The sequence below is a fragment of the Xyrauchen texanus genome, chromosome 27 (assembly GCF_025860055.1).
Source record: "Xyrauchen texanus isolate HMW12.3.18 chromosome 27, RBS_HiC_50CHRs, whole genome shotgun sequence".
Lineage (NCBI taxonomy): Eukaryota > Metazoa > Chordata > Actinopteri > Cypriniformes > Catostomidae > Xyrauchen > Xyrauchen texanus.
This window is the reverse complement of record NC_068302.1, coordinates 33,739,140-33,765,546: the sequence shown is the minus strand read 5'-3', so window position 1 is coordinate 33,765,546 and position 26,407 is coordinate 33,739,140. Positions and strand designations below refer to the sequence as shown.

General features: G+C 37.9%; 1 protein-coding gene across 3 annotated transcripts in view; it reads left to right on the top strand.

Moving 5' to 3' along the window:
* The first annotated feature begins 633 nt into the window (after positions 1-633).
* The window catches only part of LOC127620758 (integrin beta-4-like), a 31,287-nt gene continuing 5,513 nt past the window's right edge, over positions 634-26,407 (top strand). Inside the window, exons 1-36 of one of the 3 annotated variants that reach the window (XM_052093981.1) lie at positions 641-931; positions 2,997-3,081; positions 3,344-3,426; positions 3,794-3,889; positions 4,234-4,438; positions 5,809-5,905; positions 6,496-6,667; positions 7,282-7,545; positions 7,692-7,781; positions 8,009-8,131; positions 8,805-8,972; positions 9,323-9,399; positions 9,501-9,703; positions 11,778-11,881; positions 12,488-12,583; positions 12,687-12,816; positions 12,937-13,065; positions 13,497-13,603; positions 14,945-14,981; positions 15,087-15,281; positions 15,840-15,943; positions 16,043-16,101; positions 16,232-16,255; positions 16,809-16,957; positions 17,150-17,329; positions 17,579-17,727; positions 18,128-18,335; positions 18,444-18,764; positions 19,708-19,868; positions 20,005-20,185; positions 20,719-20,856; positions 21,109-21,291; positions 21,963-22,097; positions 24,958-25,119; positions 25,823-25,987; positions 26,224-26,337. In XM_052093981.1, the coding sequence (XP_051949941.1) occupies positions 3,003-3,081; positions 3,344-3,426; positions 3,794-3,889; positions 4,234-4,438; positions 5,809-5,905; positions 6,496-6,667; positions 7,282-7,545; positions 7,692-7,781; positions 8,009-8,131; positions 8,805-8,972; positions 9,323-9,399; positions 9,501-9,703; positions 11,778-11,881; positions 12,488-12,583; positions 12,687-12,816; positions 12,937-13,065; positions 13,497-13,603; positions 14,945-14,981; positions 15,087-15,281; positions 15,840-15,943; positions 16,043-16,101; positions 16,232-16,255; positions 16,809-16,957; positions 17,150-17,329; positions 17,579-17,727; positions 18,128-18,335; positions 18,444-18,764; positions 19,708-19,868; positions 20,005-20,185; positions 20,719-20,856; positions 21,109-21,291; positions 21,963-22,097; positions 24,958-25,119; positions 25,823-25,987; positions 26,224-26,337 (4,888 nt within the window). In that variant the 5' untranslated portion in view covers positions 641-931; positions 2,997-3,002. Of the gene's footprint in view, positions 932-2,996; positions 3,082-3,343; positions 3,427-3,793; positions 3,890-4,233; positions 4,439-5,808; positions 5,906-6,495; positions 6,668-7,281; positions 7,546-7,691; positions 7,782-8,008; positions 8,132-8,804; positions 8,973-9,322; positions 9,400-9,500; positions 9,704-11,777; positions 11,882-12,487; positions 12,584-12,686; positions 12,817-12,936; positions 13,066-13,496; positions 13,604-14,944; positions 14,982-15,086; positions 15,282-15,839; positions 15,944-16,042; positions 16,102-16,231; positions 16,256-16,808; positions 16,958-17,149; positions 17,330-17,578; positions 17,728-18,127; positions 18,336-18,443; positions 18,765-19,707; positions 19,869-20,004; positions 20,186-20,718; positions 20,857-21,108; positions 21,292-21,962; positions 22,098-24,174; positions 24,423-24,957; positions 25,120-25,822; positions 25,988-26,223; positions 26,338-26,407 lie in introns of those variants that run through there. The other 2 variants (XM_052093982.1, XM_052093983.1) reach the window with 2 other exon arrangements.

Below are 26,407 nucleotides of genomic sequence, written 5' to 3'. Positions count from 1 at the left end.
CCCTCTTGGTTTAGGGAACATTGTGGTGGCAGTGACACTTAAAAGACTCAAAAGGAAGTGCCCTGTACTTTGGAGTTAATGTGTGTGAAGCTTGTCAAATATAATTTTAATGCATATGACTCTGTTTATCAGATCTAATCAGTTTAGATGGATGCTTAAAATAAATATTCTCACTTTCCTTAAGTGTTGTCAGGCTTGTGTTTGTATCTGTGTATACATGTATTTTATGAAGAACACGGTGCAATGATTCTTTGTACCCTGCAGGCAATATATCTGCCTGCCACTCCCTTCCACTGTCAGGGCAGGGCTCCTTCCCTTCCACACACACACTCTCTCTCTCTCTCTCTCTCTCTCTCTCTCTCTCTCTCTCTCTCTCTCTCTCTCTCTCTCTCTTTTCTACCCCCTCGGGGAGAAGCTCTAACCTGTCATTCTCAAGTCCACACAGGTGAGGGTGCTGCTAAAGGAATGTTCAGAATGATTCGAGCAAAGGACAGAAGGAAAGGTGGAGAGACCTTGTTACCTCACAAAGTGAGAGAGAGAGAGAGAGAGAGAGAGAGAGAGAGAGAAAGGAAGGGTGTTGCCTGAAACCCACCTGAACAACTTGAGCAAGAGAGGAGGGATTTAATCACAGAGACCAGGGACACATTCACTCTTAAACACCACTGTCTCTCACCTCTCGTGTTGATAGACGTCTTCAAGGCGTATCTGAGGTGAATATTTAATCGATATTTCACAGCACGTGTGTGAGAGGTGGACAAAGTTCTGAAAGCGCAAGAAGTTTGGATTTGTGAAGAAACAGGTGGAAAACGGGTTATTTTTTGCTCCACGGTTAAACATTGGACAATACGGAGAAGGAAGGATTTTCTTTAAAAGAACGTAGCTATTTCTGGTCGGACTCTGGGACTTAGATTGTGAAACAACAGACTAAGAGGTTTGTGAGATCTATTGTGAGAACAATATATTTGGAAAGCCTCACAGAAATGTTTTTGCCAAGTTCTCTTTCTTTCTCTCCCTCTTCTCTTCACCTTTCCTCTCAGTCTGCCTTTTTGGTTGGCTTGTGTTTGTTGATATTTGTTGATATTTAAAACTTGTTGCCGGTGAAACAAAGTATAGGTTCAGTGTGTTATAATTCTTCAAGTTTGATCCCTACTGTTCATTTACACAGGCTAAGAAGTATTTAATGAACACTCATGTTTCTATTACATACCTGGGTTTAAGATGCTCTGTTGTTAATACTCACTTTAATTCTTTTTAAATGAATATCTTCACAATACATCTTTATGATAATATGACAGATGAGAAGTTGTTAGGCTGATAAATGTTATGAGAGTTGTCTGAGGTTGTTATGTAAGTGTAAATGTCTATATGTCTAGACAAATCACATTTCTGTCTGGATAATTCCACTCATATTGGGTCTATTGGGCTTGTTGATGCTATTATAATATCCTTAATTATTCTCATATTGATTTACAGGACACGTGCAGTTGTTACCTCGAGGAGCTATTTCTAACTGGGCTGATCCTTAAAAGTTACTTTCATTAGTATAACCTAATGTAGGTAAATTCTGCCATATTAAATAATCTTATTGAGTTGGGGAAAGCCGGCTAATTTAGATATTACCCCATTTTTGATTTCCTGACAAACATTCTTTATTGCGCAAGTGGAATTATTAAGAGACTAAATTAAAGTTGATGGTAAGTTATCACCTTAAATTGCACACCAAACAGTTTGTTTCCTAAATATTCACATGTGCAGGAATGACACCTCTATGTAAATAACACAAAAAAACACTGTCTGTGACTTCAGTTGCCGCATGAAAATTTCCTATATTGAGTATTACTGGGTTATGTTATTTTTCTCTGTATATGACCCAACTTGATATATATGCCCATTTGTGAGGTTAACAAAGGCCAGGTACACAATAAAATACTAAGGTATGCTTAAATCTCACGTGCAGTTATGTTTACAAAGGAAGGAGTTTTCTGTCATCCTGGAGGGAAATTCCAGTGATTTTGGCGAAAATATGAACTTAGATCCAGCACCATGTTTTTAGCTACCTATTTTTTAGATGAAAACAATTTTTGTTTGTACCTACTTCTAGATTATTATCCATAGAGTTGATATTAGGGTTTTCTAACAGATAAAGTTAAATAAAGCTGGCTAATTGTGTTTTTTTTTTATGTTTGTTTTAATTTAATGTGAACTTGTGTGTACACTAGGAGAAGAAATAAAACTTTGTATAAACACCAATGTGAAATGCACAACAAATCCAGTATATGAAATTTATCAAAGTTTTACTCTCTCTCGCTTCCCAAGTCTCTGTCCATCTGTAGCAGATATAAGTGGAATTTCTGAGGAATCTTTGGCCTGTTTCTGCTCTTCACCTTCAGAGTTGAGATTTATGAGGGGTGAAATGGGCTCAGCTTTCATTTGATGTCTGCAGAGAGAAAGGGAATGGGTGAAAAGCGAGAGAAAGTGATAGCGAGCAGGTGGATCAGATTTCTGCTGCTGTTTTAACGTTTTAAGTGGCGATGCTTAAGAGCTGAGGTCATGGCACGTGATTCATCTATATGTTAGAAATGGATCATGGCATCTAATGGTCTAATACAGTGATTCTAAACTTGAGGGTTCTTAAGGAAGTTCATGGGAGAAAGATTACTTTAATTGCACTTTTTGATGTATCTTGTGCCTAATTGATGAGCATATGGAGGTACATAACACAAAAAAAGGTTGGGAAACAGAGTTCATTAGAGTTGTCATTATGTTTAGAGGTATTTTATGACTTTGTTATGGTGTTCATCAAGGCACATGTCTTGAATAACATAAATTTTTGGTGTTTAATTATGGGGCGTATCTGTGTGTACATAAGTACATGTGTGGCATTTATTCACTTTTAATTGTATGTAATGTATGTATATACATGATTCTTGCTGGCTGTGCATCTTGACATATATGCTATTGCTTTGTAATATATATGAGTTTTATTTGTGTTTCAGACTGAAATGGGAGGATGGGAGACACGCCTAGCAGTGGGGATATTCATTCTCATGCTCTCCTTGACGGCCAGCCATGCTAATGAGGGTGAGAACTCTAAAATCAACTGTAAAGCCTGTTAAACTGCAAATCTCCAAATTCAAACTTCAAATTATAAACACTTTTACTTGGGAAACTTAAGGCCAGATAACTTTTTGCTAACTGTAATCAGTGATTAGCACCAAAAAAAGAAGACTATGCAACAAACGTTAATGACTATTTATATTAATGATTTAAAAGACATCAATAACATTAGGCTAAATATTTGAATATTAACATTATATATTGAATATGCTTGTGTGTTATGTAGTGAACCACTGTACTGCTGCCAGGACCAGTACCTGCTCACAATGTATCCAGATTGGCACAGAATGCGCCTACTGCCCAGATGAGGTGAAGTTTACTGATCCTTATTCTGTAGAATGAACTGATTTCATGTATTTTACCATGGTATTGATAAAATAAACTAGCTGTGATGGGATTTCAAATACAGCTGCTAAGGGCGTGACGTTAAATTTGGCATCTTTCTCTCTTCAGACTGCAGTAATCGAATTTATTTCCTGTTTTAAAAAGTTGTGGAAATGTAATACTGGATTTGTTTTATACTGTTGGAGCAAAAAAGAATGAAAAAAGAATATTTGCAATGGTCTCCCATGTACTTCTATAGAAGTTTACTTACGTGTTCCAAACCCAGTAAGTAGCTTTCTTTACAAACACTTTCATGTGGAGTTTTCTGTATTTGTGTGTTTTGTTTAATCAGATCTTTGAGTATGAGCGTTGTGACCTGAAGCAAAACCTGGAGGCCCATAAATGTCTTCAGATGGTATCAGTTAAGAGCACCATGGAAATGAAGGAGGTTTGTTTTAATAGACTCTAACGCCTGGCCTTACAGTAATAGTATTCCCAAAAATGTCAATTCTGAAAAATAACCCTTATGTTGTTTAAACTTGAATCACCTTCTTGTTATGCGGAACACAAAAGGACACATTTGGAAGAGTATACCAGTAATGTTTTTCAACACAATGGCAGCGGATAGTAATTTCCCTTTCAACGAGAGTGACTTCAGATATAGAATGCGATTGGTCACTCTCATTCATTACCGTATTTAGCTCTCCATAGAGGACTGACCAGATAATTCTGCTGCTTTGTGAACATAGCCTACATTTATATATTACTAATGGGTTTGTGTGTGTCTATCAGAATGTGAAGATCGATATATTGCAGAAGCGCTCTCAGGTGGCCCCTCAGCTGATGTACATGTCGTTTCTTCCTGGAGAAGAGAAGGAGGTTGAGATGGAGGTGTTTGAACCCACACGTGGCCCTCTGGACCTCTACATCCTCATGGACTTCTCTAACTCCATGTCTGACGATCTGGACAACCTGAAGAGGATGGGAGAAAAGCTGGGTGAGGGAAGAGGGCTGTGTGGCATAGTAGTTAGATCAGGGCTGGCAATTAAACAATTGTAGGTTCAATCCCCACAAGGGATTTAGGAACTTGTACCATTGTGCCCTTGAGTAAGACAAGATTACTCCGCGATGATTGTCCCTGTGATAAACTACTAAACTGGTAGGTCTTATCAATGTCAAAAACACAGTTAATTATATTATTTTACAGCATTTATTAATCATGGTTAATAAATCAAGGTTCATTTCTGCATATACTTTTTTACATCAAAAGTTGCACACAATAATATTCAGTTACAATATTAACTAACATGAAAATACAATTAACAATGGTATTTTGATAAGTTAACATTAACCAAGATGAATAAATGCTGAAAAAAAATCATAGTTTATTGTTAGTTCATGATACCTAATGTGATAACTATTGTTATCCATCACCAGACCAATGCAGTGTTCTAATGTGATAAAATAACTATTTAAACAGCTAATACAGCAACATGATCAAATAAATCCACCACAATATATGTTGAACATGTTTATTTTTACCTCATGTAAACATATTCATAAAAGTGCATTCAATGGCTTTTGTTTGCTTTAAACAGGTTAACGGACTAAAACATTGAAATGACAACAATTCATTTAACAATGTGCAAAGCACCATTAAAAAGTGCTTGTTTTGTGGAAGATGTTTTTTTGCTTTAAACAGCAACAAACAAAATTAAAACAACAAAACAAAACATGAGCAATGTACCTGTACAGTATTGGTGTAGCACCAAAGGGTGATCACAATAAAGTTAAACTTCACAACAAGTGAAACTTTCAAGATTCAAAATAATTTTCATGTACATGGCAAAAAACAAATTACAAGCACCAACCCAAACCTGGCATAAAAAGACAGGACTGCAGCTTTTATCATCAATAACGATTGCTATGCTACATAACAAGACTATTGTCACCATTGAAATGTTTCAATGTTGCTGCCAGATTCTACAACTCCAACTCCAAAATCTGAATGAAACTTTGACAGAGTTCAGTGACCAGCATGTGTGATTGCCCCTGTCTCTTGCACCTTTCATGATTATCAGGGGTTCTTGGTCCTACAATGCAATGCGTGATTCAAAAACGGGTAAAACACCTGTGAAAAATCAATACAGAAAATTCCTTCATATTAACACGGTACATTGGGCCCTATTTTTACAGACTTTTCTTAGAGTGCATGGGTATAATGGTGTTTGTTAGATGTTTACAGACATCATTGACAGAAATATTTGTGTGTTGATTGTGACAGGGTTTGTGAGGATGCACTGTATGTCACAATAATCAACAAGATGTTGATTTTCATTTATTGTTTGTTCTTCTCACCTCATGCAGCTGAACTTGTTAACAAAATCTCTGATGACTACACCATTGGATTTGGCAAGTTTGTGGATAAAGTCACGGAGCCTCAAACAGACATGAGACCATCCAAGTGAGAACAACGCATTATTACAGCATCTACACACACACATGCACAGCCTGTGTCTACCTTCATAGTCTCCAGCCATGTACACAATATAACGTTTCAGGAGTGACAACCGCATTTAAATGCAGGAGTGATTCCCCCAATTTTTCATTCCATGTGTGTATGAAAACAGGAGATTCTCCTGGAATTGTGATGATTGACATGTGATAACTATTGCAATGCTGTAGCATCTCACGCCTGTGAACAAGAAACATGAATGTCACCAGTTTAATCAATTTTGTGTTCGCTATATTTGGCAAAGAGATTATTCACCAGCAGTGTTGGGTGTAATCCAGTTACAAAGTAGTTAGTTACTGTAATAAGATTACTTTTTAGTCAAAATGAAGTGTAATGCATTACATTTTAAATTCTTGTAATCAGATTACATTTACTGATTTTCAATTCATTGAATTTCGACTATCTGTTACTCCTGTAAATTACCGAACTGTGCATACAGAACGTATACAGAACAGGATTAAACACTCAAAGGTGAACTTACAACTGTAGCTGCAGTGTGTACGTGGCCTGCTTAAACTTGTGTGTTTTCCCTTTCGCAGATTAGCTCAGCCATGGGCCAACAGTGACCCTCCGTTTTCATTCCGCAACGTCATCACTCTCACCAGCAACAGCACCTACTTCAGACAGAGGCTTCAGAATGAGCGTATATCTGGTAACCTGGATGCCCCGGAAGGGGGGTTTGATGCGATCCTACAGGCTGCCGTCTGCCAGGTACCGCCAGTTGATTTTTTTTACACCAACTCAATATTGCAGATGTCAATGAAAGATGCCAAAACAAATTATTTTGTAGACTTTAGTAAATGATTGTTAATACTTGCAAAACCTGATATTGAAGTGGGAAAAAGGTAGTATGGCAGAGTGGTTAAAGTTCAGGGCTGGTAAAGCCAAGATTCATCACCACTGGACAAATTTACACCTGATATTAAAGGAATAGATTGTTCACCCAAAAATGAACAATCTGTCATTGTTTACTCAGCCTTATGTCATTATAAACCTGTATGACATTTATTCTTCACAAATGGATACATTTGAAAAACATTCACACTACTTTTTGCCATTTAATGTCAGTGATTAGTGACTCTGGGTTGTCCAGCTCCAAAAAGGAAAAAAGCACCAGAAAATTACATTAAAAGCAGCCCATACCACTCATGCACTGTACTCCAAGACTTCTGAGTTCACTTCTGAGAACTCCCAATGGCAGACCCTTCATTTTCATCCATGCAAAATCAAATGTCAACCTACAGCGTGGATGTTATGTCATGATGTTTGGTCATGAGACACACAAGAACACAGACCATGATATTAAAATGTATTTTGTTATACAGACTCAGATTGGTTGGAGGCCAGACAGCACCCACCTGCTAGTTTTCTCCACTGAATCAGCTTTCCATTATGAGGCAGATGGTGCCAATGTGCTTGCGGGCATCTTGGATCGTAATGATGAGAAATGCCACCTGACTGAAGATGGAAAATACACACATGACATTCGTCAGGACTACCCGTCTATACCCACGCTAGTGCGACTCCTGATGCAACATAACATCATCCCGATCTTCGCCATTACTAACTACTCCTACTCATACTATGAGGTTTGTATCCATTTATATAGCCTATGTATTTCTATTTTCTACATGTTTATTTTGTTTATCTCCATTTCAAAGCAGTCTCAGGAACTGTGAAAATGTGATACTGAATTTTGACATGTTTTTCATTTAAACTTTGTGTGCACATGTAGAAACTGCATGAATACTTCCCCATTGCTGAGCTTGGACAGTTACAAGAAGATTCCTCCAACATCCTGAGCATTTTAGAAAAAGCTTTTGAGGTAAAACATAATGGGGCGAATTCACAAAACTGTTGCGGTACTTTTGTATGCGACACAAATGCAGCATAAATACCGCTTGGACACATTTAATTTGTTGTGAATTCCTGCCAGTGCTTCTTTTAGAATTGGAGCATTTTAAATATCCAGATACTGCAAATTGTCTGTGATTAATTTAGATTTAAATGTTTATCAGCTCATTAATGAGTTCATCTTTATTTTTCGGACAGAATATTCGTTCCAAGATCAGTATCCGTACAGAGGATAAACCAAAAGCATTGGAAGCTCAAATTCTCTCTCAATCCGGAGGTTCCTCTGAATCTGGAAATTTCAGAATTACACCAGGACAAATTGTGAGTGTTTTGTAGTTTTACGTATGCATACACTACTGTACTCTTTGAAAGGAAGGAAAATTGTGAAGACATTTTTTTTTCAGATGGCCATGTCAAAAATTATTTGCTTTGAGCAAAAAAATGTTTTTTAATTAGTATCTTTTAAATTAAATTAATTAATTCTTATGCACAACTGACAGAAAACAATAACCGCATACACACAGGACACATTACTATGTTCCTGTGCAATTTTATAACTACCATCATTGGATGCTGCACCATAAGTGTTGCATTTTTTTAAAGACATTGTGTCAATTAACCGGAGACCTGCATTTTGTTCCATTCGGTTCCACTCCTAGCTATTTTTGGATGCCAATAACACGTCACGACTGATTTCCCCCTCACTCTTTTATTCATCTGCTCACTTGGTTGTTGTCTACTCCCTATACAGCAGCTCTATTGTGTGCACAAACGGAATATCGGGCATAAATGCAGCACTGACTCAATTGGGCAAGTGATGGTTCTGTCAGCTGGCCCCAACAATTGGCCCTAACCCTTATTGTCAAGCCCTGTATTTCTGAGAAAAAAATTATATGAAGGATAATGTAATATATCCCATTGTAACAAACTCAAACACACTCTAATGACCCTCTTAAGGTGAAGGCACTGATTATAGATTTCTCCCTATTTCTAGGGTAAATTTAAGGTCCGTCTGAAGGCCCTTACTAAGGTCGGAGAGGACCATGTCTGTAAGAGCAAGCCTACTGACCGAGCAGGAATGCTGAGAATCAAACCCACCACCTTTAGCTCCGCCCTCAGAATCAATGCTGAAGTGCTGTGTCAGAGTTGTTTATGTGAAAAGGTGAGGTCTGTTTTAAGGATAGTCCTCCCAAATGTTACAGTTCTGTCATTATTTATAACCTCATTCTAAACTTTAATGACTTTCTTTAGTGGCACACAAAGCTGAATATTCATGCTGCTCTTTAACCATACAGTGAAAGTTAATGAGAACAAACGCTGTCGAGCTGTAAATATAACAAAAATCTCCATAATAGCTTTATAAAAAGTCATATAACTTATTCTGAAGCCACACAATAGCTTTGTGCAAGGAACAGACGAAGGTTGAAATAAATAATGACAGAAAAGCCTTTAAAAAGACCCTTCTTGTGATTGCAGTTAAAACTTTCACTTGTATTTCTCCTATAACATCAGACTCCAGAAAAAAATTCAGTGCGCTGTAACGGCCATGGAGATTTTGTCTGCGGGAAATGCCAGTGTTACGATGGATGGTATTATTAACATTTATATCCTTTGATATATTTGACTTTGGTTGGCTCCAAGCATATTGCATATAATAACTCCGGCCCTGTACATGCCCTGTCCCTCATAGGCTAGGTCCTTTCTGTAACTGTTCGGCGGGGGCCTCCACAGACTCAGCCATGTGTATTGGCCCTGACATGAAACAGCCGTGCGATGGAAAAGGGGACTGTATGTGTGGTACCTGTGTGTGCTATAACCCAAAACAATTTGAGGGGCCCTTCTGCCAGTTTGACAAATCTCAGTGCCAGAGGTTTGGTGGATTCCTCTGTAATGGTTAGTAAAAAGGTTTTTGATAGTTTATTTCTTGATTGGATTGTGTAGCTGGGATAACAAGATTTCTATTGTAATCTATGTAATTTATAAAAAATGTGTCAGATTTTGCTGTTTTGGATGGAAATTGGTACTTTATTTCACCAAAGTGGCATTCAACTGATCACAAATTACAGTCAGGACATTACTGATGTAAAAAACAGCACCATCACTATTTGAAAAAAGTAATTTTTGATCAAATCTAGACAGGCCCCATTTCAAGCAGCCATCACTCCAACACCTTATCCTTGATTAATCATGCCAGATTGGTACTAGAAAATCATGTGTCATTATAATAAACAAAGCTATTTGGTTCATTAAATGAAGCTTTGTGTTTATTTTTGAGTTGTCACAGTATGCAATAGACTGGCATGTCTTAAGGTCAATATTAGGTAAAAAATGGCAAAAAAGAAACAGCTTTCTCTAGAAACTCGTCAGTCAATCGTTGTTTTGAGGAGTGAAGGCTATACAATGCTTGAAATTAGCAAAAAACTGAAGATTTCATACACTCTTCAAAAAAAAAATGACAACTGCTCTAACAAGGACAGGATGAGATGTGGAAGGCCAGATGTACAACAAAACAAGAGGATAAGTACATCAGAGTCTCTAGTTTGAGAAATAGACAACTCAACACCAGTTTTATGTACAGCAGTAAAGAGAAGACTCAGGGGTGCAGCCTTATGGGAAGAATTACAAAGAAAAAGCCACTTTTGAAAAAGAAAAACAAAAAGAAAAGGTTAGAGTGGGCAAAGAAATACAGACATAAAACAACAGATAATTGGAAAAGAGTGTTGTGGATCTTAACCACATTGAGATTTTGTGGGATCAGATAGAGTGTAAGGTGCATGAAAAGTGCCCGACAAGACAGCCACATCTATGGCAAGTGCTACAGGAAGTGTGGGGTGAAATGTCACCTGAGTATCTGGACAAACTTACAGCTAGAATGCCAAGGATCTGAAAATCTGTCATTGCTGTACGTGGAGATATATTTTATGAGAACTCTTTGAAGTAGTTTAAGAAGTTCTGACATTTTTTTTCAAACTGTAATAGTAATTTTTTTATGTTATTAATGTCCTGAATATACATTGTGATGAGTTGAATGACACTTTGGTGAATAAAAGTACCAATTTCTTTCCATAAGAGCAAAATATGTACATTATTCCAAACTTTTGGCCGCCAGTGTATATGAAACTGCTTATTTTATTTCCATTATAATTTGGAACCAACAGTCCTAAAGGATTCTACATGGGAGAATCTGCTACTAATACAATAAAATCCTACTGGATGAACTGAATTTCTTTTCTTTTTTTCAGTAATTTTTATTTGACTTGAATCAAAAATCCTAACAGCAATCCTGTACATTCCTTTACGATTAAACCTTTTCCATCTCCTTGAATGTGTTGGTCGGCAAAGACCAACATCTTTTTTACATGTTCCTGTAGTTACTGTATAGCTGTGTCCCAAATGACGCAGCACTATACACTATGCATGTACAATACAAACTTTGCGATCAGCCAAGTGTGTGGTATCATACTAAATTGAACACCATGTTTTTTTTTACAACACTGAAGCATTTGCCATGTAGCATCTGACGGAAGTGACATTTTAAACGCATGCAATGTGTTGCTGCTAGCTTTAACACCATTGCCAACCTCAGTTGAACACTTGTATCTCAAACAACGTACATACTCATACACAGCGTGGGGTGATGGTAAAGTATTCAACTTACATTTGTAAGGTTTGTCTTCACTGAAGTTTCGCTAGTTGCTATATTCTCCATTACTTACAATTGTTTTGTCAGACCAGCAAAGCATCCAGATAACTCCACCCCTACGGCAAGCCGTAGTGCATGAAGTGTCCAACATTGCACAATCAGTTTTGATGGTTGAAGAAGTGCATCACATGGTTACTCGTAGTACACTTCTTTTGTTTTGTTTTTTTCATTTTCAGTGTTGACAGACTGCTCTCTGTGTTTGGACGCATCATATGTTCTATGTGCGTTTGTGTGTGTGATCTTTCACCTTTGTTTGTGACTTAGATCGTGGCAGTTGCAGTATGGGTAGATGTGTGTGTACACCCAGCTGGACTGGAGATGCCTGTGAGTGTCCCACCAGCAACCAAACATGCCTGGACAGCAGAGGGGTAAAGCTTGCAAAAATACAATCACACTCACAAAAATATGCAAATACTACATAAGAGCATTACTGTTTAATATGAATTCAACCCTTGCTTATTATATTTTGGGATGCACACTGACCACATCAGTATCTGCCAATATGGGCGATTTTTTATTTTTTATTTTATAATATTGCAGCTGGTCTGATTAATTCCAATATTAAAAGCAGATAAGATCAGGTCTTATTATTCCAATTTCAACAGTATAGGTCCCACTCTTTATCTATGTCAGGTTTCAAAACAGTTTTCCATATTTTATAAAATAGTGTTTTGATGCCAGCAGTATAGGTCCCACTCTTTATCTATGTCAGGTTTCAAAACAGTTTTCCATATTTTATAAAATAGTGTTTTGATGCCAGCAGCACGTACATTTCTAGATGGGAAAAATTCTAGATTTTAAACAACAAAAACAGGCATGACATTATTTAGAACATCTTATCGGTATCATCCAAAATTTCTATATAGTTGCATCCTTAATTGTTTTTTGATTATTTGTGCCATAGTACACACATACAGATGTTCCATGTAAAACTCTAGCTCTATTTATACTAAAATCATTCTTCCCTTTTGCAGGGTATCTGCAATGGTCGTGGTGTGTGTAAATGTGGCCGCTGTGAATGTCAGCACACTGGACTTCCACTGAGTCCCACTTGTGAATCTAATTTCCAGGTACGGCTGTTATTTGTGTTTGCCTTTTTAATCCTTCAATCTTTTTGTCGATTAGGTCTGTTAGTTAACACATATCTGGAAACTGACACCTGTCGCCCTGCAGGCTCAATTGGGCATGTGTGAGGACAAGAGGAGCTGCGTTCAGTGCAAGGCCTGGAACACCGGCGAGAGAAAAGGAAGGAAGTGTGATGAATGTCACTTTATACCTATCATGGTGGACGAACTGGAAGACAGTAAGGCATCAATCCTTGAATAAAGTGTTTTTTTTATAATTAAAGGAATAGTAATGACTAACTGATGTTTGAATGTTTTGATGGATGAATATAAATTGATGGACTTATTTGTGGTCACAGATGATGCCAGTGTGATCGAGAAATGTAGCTTCCGTGATGAAGATGATGACTGCACATATGAATATAGGGTGAATTATCCCTTAAATAATACAGCTAAGGAACATCGCGTCCTAGTGAAGAAAAAGAAAGGTGAGAAATTCCGAAATAAATAATTAAGAAAGGTGAGATATTCCGAAATAAAAAATGTTTGCTTTATAAAAATGGCCCGAATTTCCAGGATTTAACTGCTATTTGTTTAATAACAATAAATTACCATATTCTGAATTTTACTGTGAAATCACTGTAGTCTAGGTCACAAATGACTGTAAATAGCTAAAATAATAAGCACCCTACCATAGGTAAGACTTGCCATTTGTGTGTGCATATAGGCACATTTAAAATGGGTTGCTCATAGATAGGCCAATATCATATTATACAAAACTGAGCACCATGTTTAGTTGTGTGTAAGTGAGGCCCACTGTAGTTATGTGGCAGTCTGGCTCTTGAACAAAAGTGTGTAGATTCATTGTAAGTTCAACATGTCAGGATCAAACTAACAGATTGATTTCTGTGTGTGTTAGACTGTCCACCTGCAGGTTTCCTGTGGTTGATTCCTCTGATTATGTTTTTGATGCTGCTGCTCGGTTTGCTTTTACTCTGCTGCTGGAAATACTGTGCCTGCTGCAAGGTAGTACACACACACAAACACATTTATGACATGGTAATTTATATATTGATTTAACAAATGAGCACATACCAAATGTTGCCAAAGATAAATTTGTCTAGTATAGTTAAGGATGCACACACACACACACACACACACACACACACACACACACACACACACACACACACACACACACACACAAACACATTGCCATATGTGTTCAATGCAAAAAGTTTATAGCATCAAGTAATTTTACTGTCCTAAATGAAAGCTATGATATTGTGCAAAGTCGTAACATATTTGATGTTTTAGTGAACAGTCTTACAGGACATCATAACAGATTTTGGGCCAATAAGATTTCACAGGGGCTGGGGTTCCCATATAAAGTTTCCTTATAAAGGCCCTGATATACAGTACTTCTGGAGAAGTTCTAAACAGCTGAGCAACGGTATACTATTTGCAAACATTCAGAAACCTGCCACACCGCTGTCGGAGGTGTTTAGAAGTACATTTAAATATGTGGATGCTCAAGACCACATGTAAAACCTTAACTAATGTGACATTAACCACTCAATGATGATTTAAAGTAATATATATGTAGTAGATAATGCACAATTTGTCTTGTTTACATTCTGAATGCATGGAGCTATTGAGCTAAGACAAGATACGCTGTCATAATATATGCCGATTACAATCTGTTATTGTAATTTATAATGATACAACGGCAAAGATGGGTGCTTAAAAAGTGTTAATGGGCAGAATACAGACAAAAGAATGATGATGAGAGAGGCATATCTTACTTTGGGCAGATGTGTGAATGTCTTTTGTCTGCAGAAGACACATGAGTAATGCAGCATATAACACAAAAGAGTGAATAGACATTTGAGAGTATTCAAATAGATTTTAATTCCTTTTGTAGAAAAATTACAAGCAAAAAAATCCCATGACAATGTCTTGATAATAACTGCACGCCGATGTGTTCATGTTTACTGATCTTGACTGCATGAACTACGTAAACAGAATTAGCTGTTGGTCAAAGTAGGTGGAGCTTCAGGTCACACCTATTGATATCGTGGACCAATGGCATTAAGAAGGTGTTTAGCTGCTGGGAAGAAGTTTTCCTAAAAGTTAGCCCAAGCAAGCTGTTACTAACCACTTTAAAAAACGAAAAAATACATTGTTTTTGGCTAGATTTTGTTCTAAATTATGTAAAAGCCGTTCGTTCTTCGATTTCGTATGAAGTGTATCGGGGCCTTTACCAGTTGTGGCCATGGCTGGTTAAGACAAATAACATTAGCATGGAAGAGTGTTTAAATATTTTATGTTTATTGATATTTGTTCTTGTCTACTGTCTTTCCCTAGAATGCCTGTCTTGCTCTTCTCCCGTGCTGTGGAAGAGGTAAACATCTTTTGTCTCTCATATAGATATCTGTCTTCATTTTCCAAGTTAAACCAAGTAGAGGTATAGTATTGTTTTTCATGTGTGTGTCTGTTTGATTGGCAGGTCGTACAGTGGGATTCAAAGAAGACCACTACCTACTACGTCAGTCTTTGTTGACCTCTGATCATCTAGACACCCCAATGGTGCGCAACGGCCCACCTAAGAGCACCGACATTGTACGGTGGAAAGTGGCAGACAATGTTCATCGAGGACCAAACCATCCACAGAACCAGGTCCAACCCAACCCCAAAGAGACCAGTGAGTATGAACAGAGCTTCAGCTAATTATATAGTGGTTGTGTAGTGGATCGCGACATACCGTTCGAATAGGGTCACTAACAGAAGAGAATAAACTTAAAATAATCTGTCATTCTGAAGTTAGACAAATTACCCTCATCCTTGAAAACCATGAATTTAAGGTACAAGAACATTCAGAAAAGTTCTGACTCTGAATTTTGAATGGATGACCTGCGCATGAAGAATGTACACCTGTTTCCTGTGAAAATAACTTTATTACTTGAACTATATTACTTAAAAGAGCTATGCATTGCTATTATTTCTTTTTGAAATTATTTTTACTAATACATTTAACTATTTATTGAATATTGGTCTATTTATCATTTTGTTGTTGCAACCATTTTCTAAAAGCAATAAGCAATTATTGCTAAATAACCCAGACAACATTAAAAACGGGATACAGGTTTTGTACTGTTGGATCGCCATGCAATGCCCAAAGTAAAATGTATGTCCTGAAAAAAAATCACCTGACAACTACCGGTCTATTGTATAGCTCATGGTCACTAATTTTTTTCCATAGTCCAGTTTCCTGTCTCTCTTCGTCTGAACCGGCAGTATTCTGACACTCTTTCCCACCCTGAGGCTAGGGACGCAGATGTGCTGAGACAGGAGGTGGAAGATAATGTGAGTGCTAATAGATGTACCATGTCACGAACAAAAAAAACTCCTAGCACATGAACCATCATGCCTGACCTCCGATGTTTCTGTGTTCTTCATCAACAGCTCAATAACGTGTTCATGCAGATCCCAGGTGTACAGAGGGTGCAGAAGACTAGGTTCAGGTGAGACTTAGTACCTTGCAATGACTCATAAACATGGGTGAGGCTATGCCTTGTAGGTGAACATTTCAGAAGTATTAGATGTATTGTATTTTGATGTGTTTCTCAATGTACTGTTTTTCTTTTCCCTCAGGACACAAAGAAATTCTGGAAAGAGGTATGGCACTTATTTATTGATTTATTTAAAGCTTATTTATTAAATTTTAAAACTAGAAAGCTAGGCACGTGTAGGTCATATATTGCCACAAAATGTAATGGATAAAATAAGAAAAGAAAAAAGTTTGTCATTAAGATTTTTTTGCATTGTCACATCACAATGTAATTTTAATGAAATTTCTCATTACTTTAATGCAAGAACAAAATATTTATACATTATTTAAATTGTAAAGTATTTATATGTCATGGTAGTATTTGTTGTACTGATCATTGTTGTGTCCGATCAGGATGATTAACACTACTCTTTTACTGCAATGAGGATTTTTGTTTTTTACTGTAATGAGAATTTGGCAAAAACAATTTGAGTAAAAAAAAGTACTTGACATGAAAATAATGTAACAATGCAAAAAAAAAAAAAAAAAGAATTATAAATAGTCCTACAAATAATCTTCATTTTTTTAAAATCATTTCTTTATAACGTTTTGTAATAAATAGTACATGGAGGACAAATCTCAAAACTCCAAGAGGATAATAATTGTCTTTTGTACCCACAGACAGAACAACACAATTGTCGACACGGTTTTATCCGCCCCTCGTGCCAGTTACCCTGATATTGTGAAACTGACAGATAAACAGGTTCATGCTGGAAACTTCCATGACCTCAAAGTGGTTCCAGGCTACTACACTGTGGCTAGTGACAGAGGTAAAGGCCCGCTACCTGGCAACATACAAGGAAACACAGTATATACGAATATTACGTTTTATCTATGTAGTACCGCTTTTTGTTACTTTTCCCAGACTCAAAAAACTGCTGCTGCAATGGTATGGTTGTAGTAACATTGTAACATTTCTGGTTTATTTTGTAAATTTTTCCAATTCTTTGTCTCTTTTGTAGAGGCGGCAGGTGCTGTGGAGTTTCAGGAGGGCGTGGAGTCTGTGGATGTCCGAGTTCCACTCTTCATCAAAGATGAGGATGATGAAAAGAAGGAGCTGCTTGTGCAAGCCATTGACGTTCCAGTTGGAATTGCGAAGATCAACAAAGACCATGTCAACATCACTGTGATTAAGGAGCACGGTGAGATTTTTGACAAATCTGATAAAACGATTAAAACATTTTTTTTAAATATCTGTTCTTCAGAATGACACTATGTTTTTTCCAATGTACTGAAACTGTGTATTGGCATCTGTTATTTGATAGTTGGAGTGATTTAGTTTTGACACGTTAACGCGCCACTCGCCTCCAGTGTTGATACAATGTTAAGTGACTTTTCATCAAAACTTTTGAATTATTGAGTTTGTTTTTAATTTATTTGTTCTCCCACAGCTAGGAGCATCTTTACTTTCCTCCAGCCTTCATACACCTTCAGTCGACAGGATGGTGTGGCGAACATCCCCATCAGTCGAGAGATCATTGAGGATGGACGGACACAGGTCGCATACTGCACCCGTGACCTCACAGCCAAAGACAAGAAGGTAAAATGCACTAATTTCACCATGGGATTTAATTTCATTTAGATTTGATTTAGTGTATTTGATTTGATTAGGTTAGATGAGTATTTAAACTATATTTAGGATATATAATTTTTGCCAAATAAGTGATATGGAGGTCTCTTGAATGGAAAGAAAATCCAGGTAATTAAAATGGGTTGTTCTCATAAGTGTTCTGCTGTTGAAAACACCTAGACAGAGCATATTTTGTTTTAAAATGGACATTGATCGGTAGCTGAACTATTTTCAACTTGACACATAATTTTCAAAATGCATTGTTCATAGTGTGAGAAGCTGAAAAACAGCAAGACGACCAACATTACGGTAAACTTTTACATTTAGTCAAATTTGCTGATTTCTCCATTCTATTTACCAACATATTCAGGACTATATCTCGGTTGATGGTGATATGAGTTATGGACCAGGGGAGACACAGAAGTCCGTTCCAGTCAAACTCTTGGAGCTAGGGGAGGGAGATGGACTGCTGGAGGACAAACAAGTCAAACAGTTTGTGATGGATCTGAGTAATCCACGGCAAAGTGCTAAATTGGGTCGATACCCACGCACCACTATCACCATCGCTGATAAACCAGGTAATAGAGCTTAACCCAACATTCAACAACCATAAAATAAGAAACTGAATTTACACAGCCAAGCCAGATCACTGATTTAAATGTTATTTGTTTCATGTCTCTACCCAGAACCCAGTGTTGTGATGTTTAAGAAGACTACTCAAACTTATAACACAATGGACCCTGTCTACTCCATCCCTGTGATACGCACTCGAAACCAGGAGGGTCCTACCACTGTGCATTGGCGCACAAACAAAGCCTCTCGCTTCGATCTCTCCGCTCCTCTCAAATTTGGCCCCGGTGAGACGGAAAAGAATGTTGTGATTGATCCTCGTGCATATCTATCACCCATTGTACCTGAGACCTTTCAACTGGAGCTGTTTGACCCAAGCACCAATGCAATAATTGGAGAGAGGAAGACCACACTGGTGAATGTTGTCGATGCCAGAGGTGAGATAACAGAGTTTCGAACAGTGCCTTTTTTATTAAGCCCCCTTGAATTGGTATTAATTTTGATTGATTAGCATTATACACTCACTTGGCACTTTATTAGCCACCATTGGTGTATGAGTGTGAGTGTGAATGTGTGTGTGAATGGGTGATTGGGACACAGTATAAGGCGCTTTGGTAACCTCTAAGGTTAAAAAAAGTGCTATATAAGTGCAGACCATTTATTAGCTGTCAACTCGAACCAGTCTGGCCATTCTCCGTTGACCTCTCTCATCAACAAGATGTTTCTACCTGCAGAACTGCCGCTCGCTGGATGTTTTTTGTTTTAGGCACCAGTCTGAGTAAACTCTAGAGACTGTTGTGCGTGAAAATCCCAGGAGATCAGCAGTTGCAGAAATACTCAAACCAGCCCGTCTGGCAACAACAATCATGCCAGAGTCAAAATCTAATTTTTTCCCCATTCTGTTGATTGATGTGAACATCAACTGAAGCTCCTGAACCGTATCTGAATAATTTTATGCATTGCACTGCTGCAACATGATTGGCTGATTAGATAATCGCATTAATAATTATGTACAGGTGTACAGGCGTTCCTAATAAATTGCTTAGTGTATATATATGTGGAGTGGTGGTGGTGTAGTGGGCTAAAGCAAATAAAAGTTAATCAGAAGGTCGCTGGTTCGATCCTCACAGCCACCACAATTGTGTCCTTGACAAGGTTATCTCCAGGTTGCTCTGGGGGGATTGTCCCTGTAATAAGTACACTGTAAGTTGCTTTGGATAAAAGCGTCTGCCAAATGCATAAATGTAAATGTAAATATATATATATATGTGTGTGTGTGTGTGTGTGTGTGTGTGTGTGTGTTTTACTGGTGGCAATCTATTTAATCTGTAGATGCTAGGTGTCACTAAGTATTTGCATTTTGTTATTTTGTAATTTTAGGGGATAAAAGTCAAGATATACAGAAAATGGAATATGTTAGTCAGGCAGCCACATCTCCGGGAGGACGCCTCTACTCCCCAAACAATATCAAAGCTGTACCTGCTGGCCCTAGAAACATTCGTTTAAACTGGACCCCCAGTGGAAATGCCAATGGTTACAAGGTAAATATGACACATCATTAGTTGCAGAAGAACATTTTCCAAGCTATGTTCTACTTTGTAAACTTTTTATTTGCTATATACGATTTGAAAATTAGTATTTCAATAAGGCTCTAAGTCTAAGCTCCTCTGTTTCCAGGTGAAGTACTGGATTTATGGAGACCCTGAGGCTGATGCTCAGGTCATGGATGTGAAGACTACTCATGCTGAGCTGACAAATCTTTACCCTTACTGTGATTATGAGATGCGTGTATGTGGCTACAATGGTCTTGGAGATGGCAATTACAGTGATATGATCCAATGTCAGACTCTGGAGGATAGTAAGTCAATCAATCAATCAACACTTTTATTTTTTGTGTCTTTGTTCTAGTTTTATTTTTTTTTTGTTGTCTTTTGTTTTATTTTACTGACTTTCAGGAAACACCAACGACTTGACACCATGTCATAACCAGGCGCTATGCGAAAAGTTTTCATTGGCAAGCAATTCAAAAGATATTGTAGGGCAGTCTAGACGCAAGTGGGTTTGGCGAAATCATGCGTGCAAGGCGCTAATAGGGTCAAGGGATTATACAGTTCATTCCCTTTCTTCCACCGACCCCTTTTGCAGTAACTTAAAAATCACTCTACGAAAACATGTTGAAAATTACTAGAATGTTACAAATTAAATAATAATTTGGACTTTGCGCTGAGCTAAGAGGTGGTATTGAAACGTCTTCGCGCAATGACATATTTCTAAGGAAAATATAGTCTATATATTTCATTTTTGTTATATATATTTCTTTCTACAACCTTTGATGCTATTTAAAGTTTCATTTTGACAAACATGGCCATCTGTATTATTTTACCTCTCCAGCACCTGGTGAACCTGGCCGCTTGGCTTTCAACGTCATCAGCCCAACTGTTACTCAGGTTAGCTGGGCGGAGCCAGCAGAGACGAACGGTGTCATCACTGCTTATGAGGTCATCTACACACCAATTAACGAAGACAGCAGTAAGAATCCTAGAATACCCTTGTACATATTAACAGAGTGCAGTTTAGTTGTAACAGTTTTAGTTGATATGTTTTGTAATCCCATTAGTTGCTCCTGTTTTTATGCAATTTTTGGGCTAGTTCTATGGAAAATTTGAATTGCTTTATGGCATCTGTGTGTCAGGTCTTAGATTTCAAAAATATGGTATATAATAATATACTATTTAGTGCTTCTATGATTGTATATGTGTATATTTTTTCATTTTTTTTCAGAGCCAATCGGAGCTACTAAGAAGGTGATGATTGACAACCCCAAAAAGCGCATGATGGTAATCGAGAACCTTCAACTATCTCAGACGTACTGTTACAAAGTGCGTGCTCGCAATAAGGTGGGCTGGGGCCCATACAGAGATGCTACCATCAACCTGGCAACACAACCTACCAGACCCATGTCAAGTAAGTGTCTTACAAAAAATAAAAAAAAATACCTTGTACAGTGCAACATTAAATTATACAACTTTCTTACTAGCGAGCTTGTGGTGCAGAATCAAATCCATTCAACATTGAGTTTTGATTTGTTGGGTTTGTGTAAAATTGTTACAATCTCAGGTGTAAACCTAGGAACGAACTACACCTGTGGCAACTTGAAAATTGGGTCTGGGGTACGGTTCATGGGGGACTTGCTATGTGAACCCTTAGTGATGATGTATACAAGGGGCTGTCCGGACCTAAAGCATTTCTTGCATTAAAAAAATATAGGTGCTGTGTTTTTAAAAGTTTAAGTTTTTTTTATCTTGACAAAAAACAAAACAGTGAGACTTGGTGCAACAATCAAAGTCTTTCGCATGTTTAATTTTCTGTGAATGGCCAATAATGCTATTTTGGCAAGCAGATCACGTTCTTTGCATGCCTTGCAATGCATCTATGTTAGACAGACGGTTAAAATGTAGACAATGCAATTTTTTTGTTGCGTTTTCTTCTTCTGATTTCTTCATTTTCTTCATTTTTTTCATAGTAGTAAACTGCCTTCAACGCATAGTGGTTGGGAGCCGAATAATATAATGATGTATATAAAATACTGTTTTGTAATTGTTAAAAATGTTTATTGTTTTATATCCATTCTACAGTTCCCATCATTCCAGACATTCCCATTGTGGATGCAGAGGCTGGTGATGACTATGAAAGCTATCTGATGTACAGTAATGAAGTCCTACGATCCCCAACAAGCAGCCAGAGGCCAAGTATGACAGACCTGTCTGATGGTGAGTGTCTCACGTGTGATGTGGTGCAATGTTGCATCAACCCCTAAGAATCAAAATCAGGTGTTTTGGTGCTAAATGCTATTAAATTATATTTCACCCAAAAATGAAAATTCTGTCATTATTTGCACACCTACATGTTGTTCCAAACCCAGATGACTTTGTTCGCCTGTGAAACATACCAGAAGATGTTAGGCAGAATGACATCCATTGTGCAATGAAAGCGAATGTTGACTTAGGCTTACATTCTGTCTAACATCATCTTTTGTATTCCACGGAAGGAAAAATTCCATATGGGATTGGAACAACATGAGGGTGAATGAATGTTGGCAGAATTAACATTTTGGGGTGAAATATTTGTAGTATTAGAACAAACACATTTAGGATATATGGACTAACCCATGTAGTATTGAACTGAAAAAAGGTAAAAAGCTTTACTTGCCCGAAGCTTGTCTGTATTGCATGCCTGAGTATGGAGGTGGAATTGTTTCAAGCATTTGAAAGCTTTTTCATGCAACTTTGACTTGTTGAAACCTGCTGGTCACTAGCAGTCAGACATGGTCATGGTTTGTCTTCATCTACGGCAAGAATGATGTTTTTACATCATTCATATACAACTCATACAACTTCTTCTAGCCCCTGTGCCTGTCCCCTTGAAGAAATCACAAGGACTTGCCTCTGTTCTTGTGTGTAGACACACAATAAACAATGTCCTTTTTCTTTCCTTTGGCTTTGTAGAACTGGGTGACTGGGCTCTTTATTAAGGTTGACGTTATTGATTGTGCAATGTTCATTCCGTTTTGAAAGGAATTACTTGTTCAGTGGTGTGGGGAAATGTTGCAGCTGTACTGATCAGGCTCCTTCCGCTATTTTGGTGGAGTGACAAGAATGATCATACGTTTATTTACTTGGTCTTGCTAGTTCAATTAGACATGACTAGCATCATGGATTGGCTCAGAAGATATCAGCTTCCCTTCATCTTTCTTTCCTGCTGTCTAACCTTTTTAAAGGTTTAGTTCAACCGAAAATGAAAATTCTGTAATCATTTACTCACCCTGATGTTGTGCCAAACCAGTATGAATTTCTTGCTTTTGGTGAACAAAAAAATAGTAGTTTAGCAGAACGGTCTAACTACAGTTTTCCATATAATAGAAGTAAATGGTGATGGAACTGTCAAGCTCCAAAAATAACAAAACGCATAATAAAAGTACAACTAGATGGGTAAAGTTTGTCAAGACAAACTTTAATGTTGTTTAAAAAGTTTGATGTTTGGTTATACAGACATTACAGTAAGATAGATAATCCGCATGCATGTTCTAGAGTTGATTGACAGATGATGTCCTTATCTAAAAGGTGATTGGCTCTTTTAATTGTAAGGTGGGACTTCCTTTCTACATCTGTTGACTTTGGGCTCTCGGAGCTCCTTGTTTGAGCATTCAAATTTCTCCCATTCATTTTAATAGAAGTGGCCCATCTCTGCTAAATAATCTCTGATTTAAAGCAGATTAAATGCCTTGAGAGGGTTAGTTTACATAAATAATTTTGACAGTTGAAGTTTAAATAGTCTTGGCCAATTTTAATATTCTGTCAATGTAAGACATAGTACACCAAGTCAGAATATTCTAAAGGTTCTAAAGTTTAATGTAGCATGAATGCTCTAAGAGTTGCTACAATTGATAATTGTGGTCTTTGTTTAGGGGATTTTGTAATACAAAATAAATACATTTGAAAATGTAATTGAAAATGCCAAAATTCTAATGAGTTGTCTCACACATTCCTTAAGAAGACTTAAAATATAGTGCTTTAGTCACATGGACTACTTTAGTGGTGATTTCATGATGCTTTTTTGGAGCTCAGCAGCACCAGTCTCCATTTACTTCTTTGGAAAGGGTAGATAAGCATTTTTCAAAACATCTCAGTTTGTGATCCATGGTAGAAAGAAAGTTACACTGGTTTGGTTCAAAATGAGGATGAGTAAATGATAACTGAATTTTCATCTATTAGTGAACTAACCCTTCGAGACACATCCAGCCCACACATCCTTAGTGCCTTGCTTGCTTCCCCCACATGAATATGGAAGGCTCACGCTGGAAGCATGTCCAGCTGGTTGGTTCGGACCTGGATCTCCGACATGTGTCCTGGAAGCTGCCTGCTGACATCATTCCCCTTCGCCTGAACCAAGCCACAGATGCCAGCGATGATTCGATGATTCCACAAGGTGAAGACCCTGGCAGACAGAATGCCAACTACACCCAACGTCAACCCAATGCTGTTCTATTAAAGTCGTTTGAATGGCTTATCTCAGAGTGTTAACTGGTGTCAAGTTGCCCTGCTTAATATTGGTGCATAGTAGAAAACTATTTGGCAAGTGATGGACTTGGTGGTTAAGAAGTCCTTGATTGCCACGCTGAAGAATTTGGCTCCCAACCCTATTAAAAAGACCATTGCTGGTCCCCAGAATGTTTTGAATGCTGGTCCACAGCATGGGATGCTGCTATGCTGGGTGTCCCTAACAAGCTTCTTAACTAGCTAAACCAGCTTCAGAAAGACCACGCTTTTGAAACCCAGCATTTTTGCTGGTGGACATCATGACGATGCTGGTCCAGCACCAAACCAGCATGAACCAGTTTAGTGCTGCATGGAAATCATGGTATTTTCAGCAAGAAATACCATTGCTACCATAAAAACTTTGATGCTTCATCTGAAATTAGAGTTTTTCTTTTGGGTACAACAGTTTGGGTCTGTTGGGGTTTTCACCTTTGGACTACAGTTGAGCTGGAGGAGCTACGTGTGTTGTTATGCTCATTCTTGTTCCCTAATTTCATGTAATGCTAATTTGTCATATTTTCCTTTGTTCTTACAGATCAGCTTCTAAATGGAAAATGGGAACAGAATTTCCTGTTCCCAGGATCAAGCAGTTCCCTCTCCCGCAACGTCAGCTCTTCCTCAACCACGCACAGCCATTCCACACCCCGTCCTGCAGTGACCAATCATAGCAGCACCACAACATACATTTCCGGCAAAGGTATTCAGAACATTAGATGTTCCAAGGGATAGTTCACCCAATTATGACTCACCCTCAAGTTGTTCCAACCCAACAAATATGGGTTCTTTCATCCATGGAACTCACAAGGAGATGTTTTGCAGTCAGTTCACAATGCTGATTTCCATACAACAAAATCGTGCAGTAACCAGCTCCAAAAAGAGCAAAGAAACATGGAAGTACCACAAAAGTAATCCATTGGATTCGCTAGCCATGCGCTAGCTTTGTCTGAGGAACAGAAAAATGTGATACACATGAGAAGCTAAGCATTTGTCATCATTGATTTCAAACCTAGTGCATCACTTCTTGCGGCAGTTTTGGTCTAGTCCTCATACAAAGCTGCCGGATGGCTTCAGAAGACTGAAAAAATAGTGCACAAATTGTATGGACTACTTAAAACGTGCTTTCTTCTCTCATTTTGTCCTTTCTTTATGTCTATCTTCATTTATTGAAGGAAAACAGCATAAATATTGTTTAAAAATATATATCCTTTTTTTCAATGGAAGAACGAAAGCGCTACAGATTTGTAACAACACAAGGTTGAGTAAATAACAGAATGCACATTTTGGGTGAAATTTTTTTTTGAGGGTTTGAATAATTTTTCATTCAAATTAAATGTTGCAAAGACATAATAGGTGAACTAATAGATACTTTTTTACTATCATTGTTATTTTGTCTCTATCAGGGGGCTCAACTTCCCAAAAATACAATATCAACATGGACGGTGGTGTTCTTAAAGAGGAAGTGACCCTGAGAAAACATTCTGACTACAGGCATTATACTGACAACGATGGTGTGAGGGATTCTATCGTGATGGGAAATTTGTCTGGTGGATTTTTGGAAAATCAAGGTAACGATTTGTGTGAGCATAATGCATCCGAAATCGTTTGATATATTGGCTTGCTATGTGCAGCTTTGGGCAAGAATCGTCGGCTGACTCTCGCTTCAACCCAGCTCTCCATTTTCTCCTTCTTATTCTATACATTTCTTCTCTGTCTGCTGTATTCTGGTCTTTTCCCATGGTATGGCTGCCTGCCAATCCTTTCCCGCCGCGCTCCACCCTGCCGTGGCTTGGCTGTCCCTCAGGCGTCTCTAGCTTCAGCCAGAGTACAACTACCAGCTACAGCATGAGCTCCAGAGCTCGCACTCAGTCTGAGGACATCAATGATGCACTGCTCAACCTTGATAGGGTTCTTCAGGGTGAGTGAACCTGGAAGCAACCAATCAAACCCAGAGGTCTAAGGGAAACCTGACTTCTAATTGGTTATGA